The sequence below is a fragment of the Perkinsus marinus genome (assembly GCF_000006405.1).
Source record: "Perkinsus marinus ATCC 50983 genomic scaffold scf_1104296933050, whole genome shotgun sequence".
Lineage (NCBI taxonomy): Eukaryota > Perkinsozoa > Perkinsida > Perkinsidae > Perkinsus > Perkinsus marinus.
In genome coordinates, this window is record NW_003215283.1 from 10,945 (window position 1) to 13,438 (window position 2,494).

Below are 2,494 nucleotides of genomic sequence, written 5' to 3' on the forward strand. Positions count from 1 at the left end.
TGGAGTTTCACAACTCGTTTTACGTGAAGTGGCGTCGTAAAACTCGGTGAAAAACGCGATATTCGCGGTGATATGCAGTAGTCGTGAAATATTTTTCCACTAGTGTTTTTCATATCACTAGGGTGGTGAAACTCCAATGTTATTCCTACATAAAATCATGTAATGAAGATACTGGCATATATCAACTCTTTAATATTCGACATTGTATTGGAATTTGACCCTAGTGATATGAAAAACACGTCGCGTTTTTCACACACAGCATTACGCTACTCTACGTAAAACAGGTTGTGAAACTCCGTTAAATTAGTGACGACCCTGGTTCGCTCAATCTAGTGTTTCGGAACTTACGAAAGAGAAATCACTTGGTCGACTTCCAGACATGTACACTCCGGGGCAACCAGAAATATGAAACTACGAAAATTGTCAACAACAGCAACAACAACAACAACAACAGCAACAACAACAACAACAACAACAACAACAACAACAACAATAACAATAACAATAACAACAACAATAATAACAACAACAATAATAACAACAATAACAACAACAATAACAACAATGACAACAACAGCAACAGCAGGAGCAACAACAACACCAATAACAACAACAACAGCAGCGGCAGCAGCAGCAGCAACAACAACAACAACAGCAACAACAGCACTGAAACACAACAATCGTTAATAATAACAATTATAAGAGGGAGGCTTACGAAGGCCCATGAGGATAACGACTCCGTTTTTTTTCTACTCAAAAAAAGCGAAATTATTTCAATGGTAACAGAGTTCATAGTTACAGCAACAGAATATCATGGATGAAAAGACGTCGGATTTGATCTTACCAAGAAAAAGAGCTTCGCTCCGCTGACAAAAGAATTGATACAATGAAGTTTCACCCGTTTTACGTGAAGTAGCGTGAAACTCTGTGGAAAACCCCAATATTCGCGTTATACACTAGTTGTGAAGTGAGTTTTTCATATCACTAGGGTGAAACTCCAATAGTGATTGTGTCGAATCGACGTCATGAACTCAAACAGCTGCTGCTGCAGTTGCTGTGGTTCTTCGATCGTTTTCATCATCATCATTATCATCAGCTTCGTCATCCTCATCCTCCTCCTCGGGGTCTTCGGGGTCCAGCGAGGCTCGACACAGTGGGCATGACATTTTCCCCACCTGAAACCATCCCTACTAGAAAAATATCAATGGAGTTTCACGCGAAGTGAACAAAGAAATGGCTTCATTTCACGTTCTTTACGCGTTACTCACAGCAAACGCGTTTTTCGCGAAGTGAAATGTGTTTTTCACTAGTGTTATTCATACGAAAATTCCCCAAGGTGAAATTCTATTCAAAATTTGAGTGTTACTTCATCAAAGGAGTCTCACCCTAGTGATATGAAAAACACTAGTGAAAAACATACTTTACGACTACTGCATATCACCGCGAATATCGCGTTTTACGCCACTTCGCGTAAAACGGGCTCTTGTGAAACTCCAAAGAGCAACAAGTTTCCATCGACACCAGCAAGCAACCCCAAACTTCATATCAAATCGATCGATATCAAAATTCAACTCAGAAAAATGATTCCCCTACAGCAGTCGGAATCCAAAGAACCTGTTTCGCTGTCTACGACGGTGTCGTTGGAATATATGTTCGCTTTCCTCAACTGATCTCGAAGGAGTTTCATCGCTGATTATAGGAGTTTATATACGAACTCGGGTAGAAATCAAACATATATTCCCACACTGTTCTGCGTTTGTTGAATCCTGCTGCACGTTACATCAAAAACATCATATTTTATTTCGAGCAACTGTGCTGGATTCAGCGGACACATGTAATGAGAAGTGAGAATGTTGTAGTCCCTTGAAGACACAAAAGTTTGTCCTCCATAGTTGTCTTATAATTGTGATGTAGCTGTGTATCTAGCTAGTATGCTGATCTGCTACGATTGAATTTACATAGATCTTCAAGCTGTTATTAAACTTACGTTCTACGTGAGATCAGATGGTGTTTCGTCAACTCGAAGGCTCTTGGAAAACCACCGTCACACACAGCGTATATATTATACATACGTATGTAGACTCGATCGAACCCGATATACCTTCGCCCAGTTGATCAGACATTCGTGATGGAAATAATGCTGGCATGGGGTTTCCCGTATAATTTCAACACCACTAGTCGTTGATGGAGTTCCACTGAACCTAAACAACGTGACAAGGAATTGACCCCGCGACCACAGGGTATTGAACGTAGTATGATACCACTACACCAAATTGACTGCATTACTCGGTCAAACAGACACTGCACTCCTCTGCGACTTTCGAAGCCTCTCCGACGGGTACAATACGTAAAGCCGATATCACCTGATATAACACTAAACACACACGTACGATGGAGTTCCACCCGTGATATAAAAACACTAGTAAAAAACATATTCCTAAATTCTCGCCGCAGCAAATGATCATGTCACCGTTTGCGAGAAACATATACGCCT

General features: G+C 40.7%; 1 protein-coding gene across 1 annotated transcript in view; it reads right to left on the bottom strand.

Annotated features, from left to right (window-relative positions):
* Positions 1 to 2,494, bottom strand: part of Pmar_PMAR020842 (zinc finger protein DHHC domain containing protein, putative) — a gene marked incomplete at both ends in the record, with an annotated part of 9,415 nt that overhangs the window by 3,819 nt on the left and 3,102 nt on the right. The window contains 2 exons of the mRNA XM_002785341.1: positions 2,102 to 2,201; positions 2,287 to 2,374. Coding sequence (XP_002785387.1) covers positions 2,102 to 2,201; positions 2,287 to 2,374 — 188 coding nt within the window. The remainder of the gene's footprint in view (positions 1 to 2,101; positions 2,202 to 2,286; positions 2,375 to 2,494) is intronic.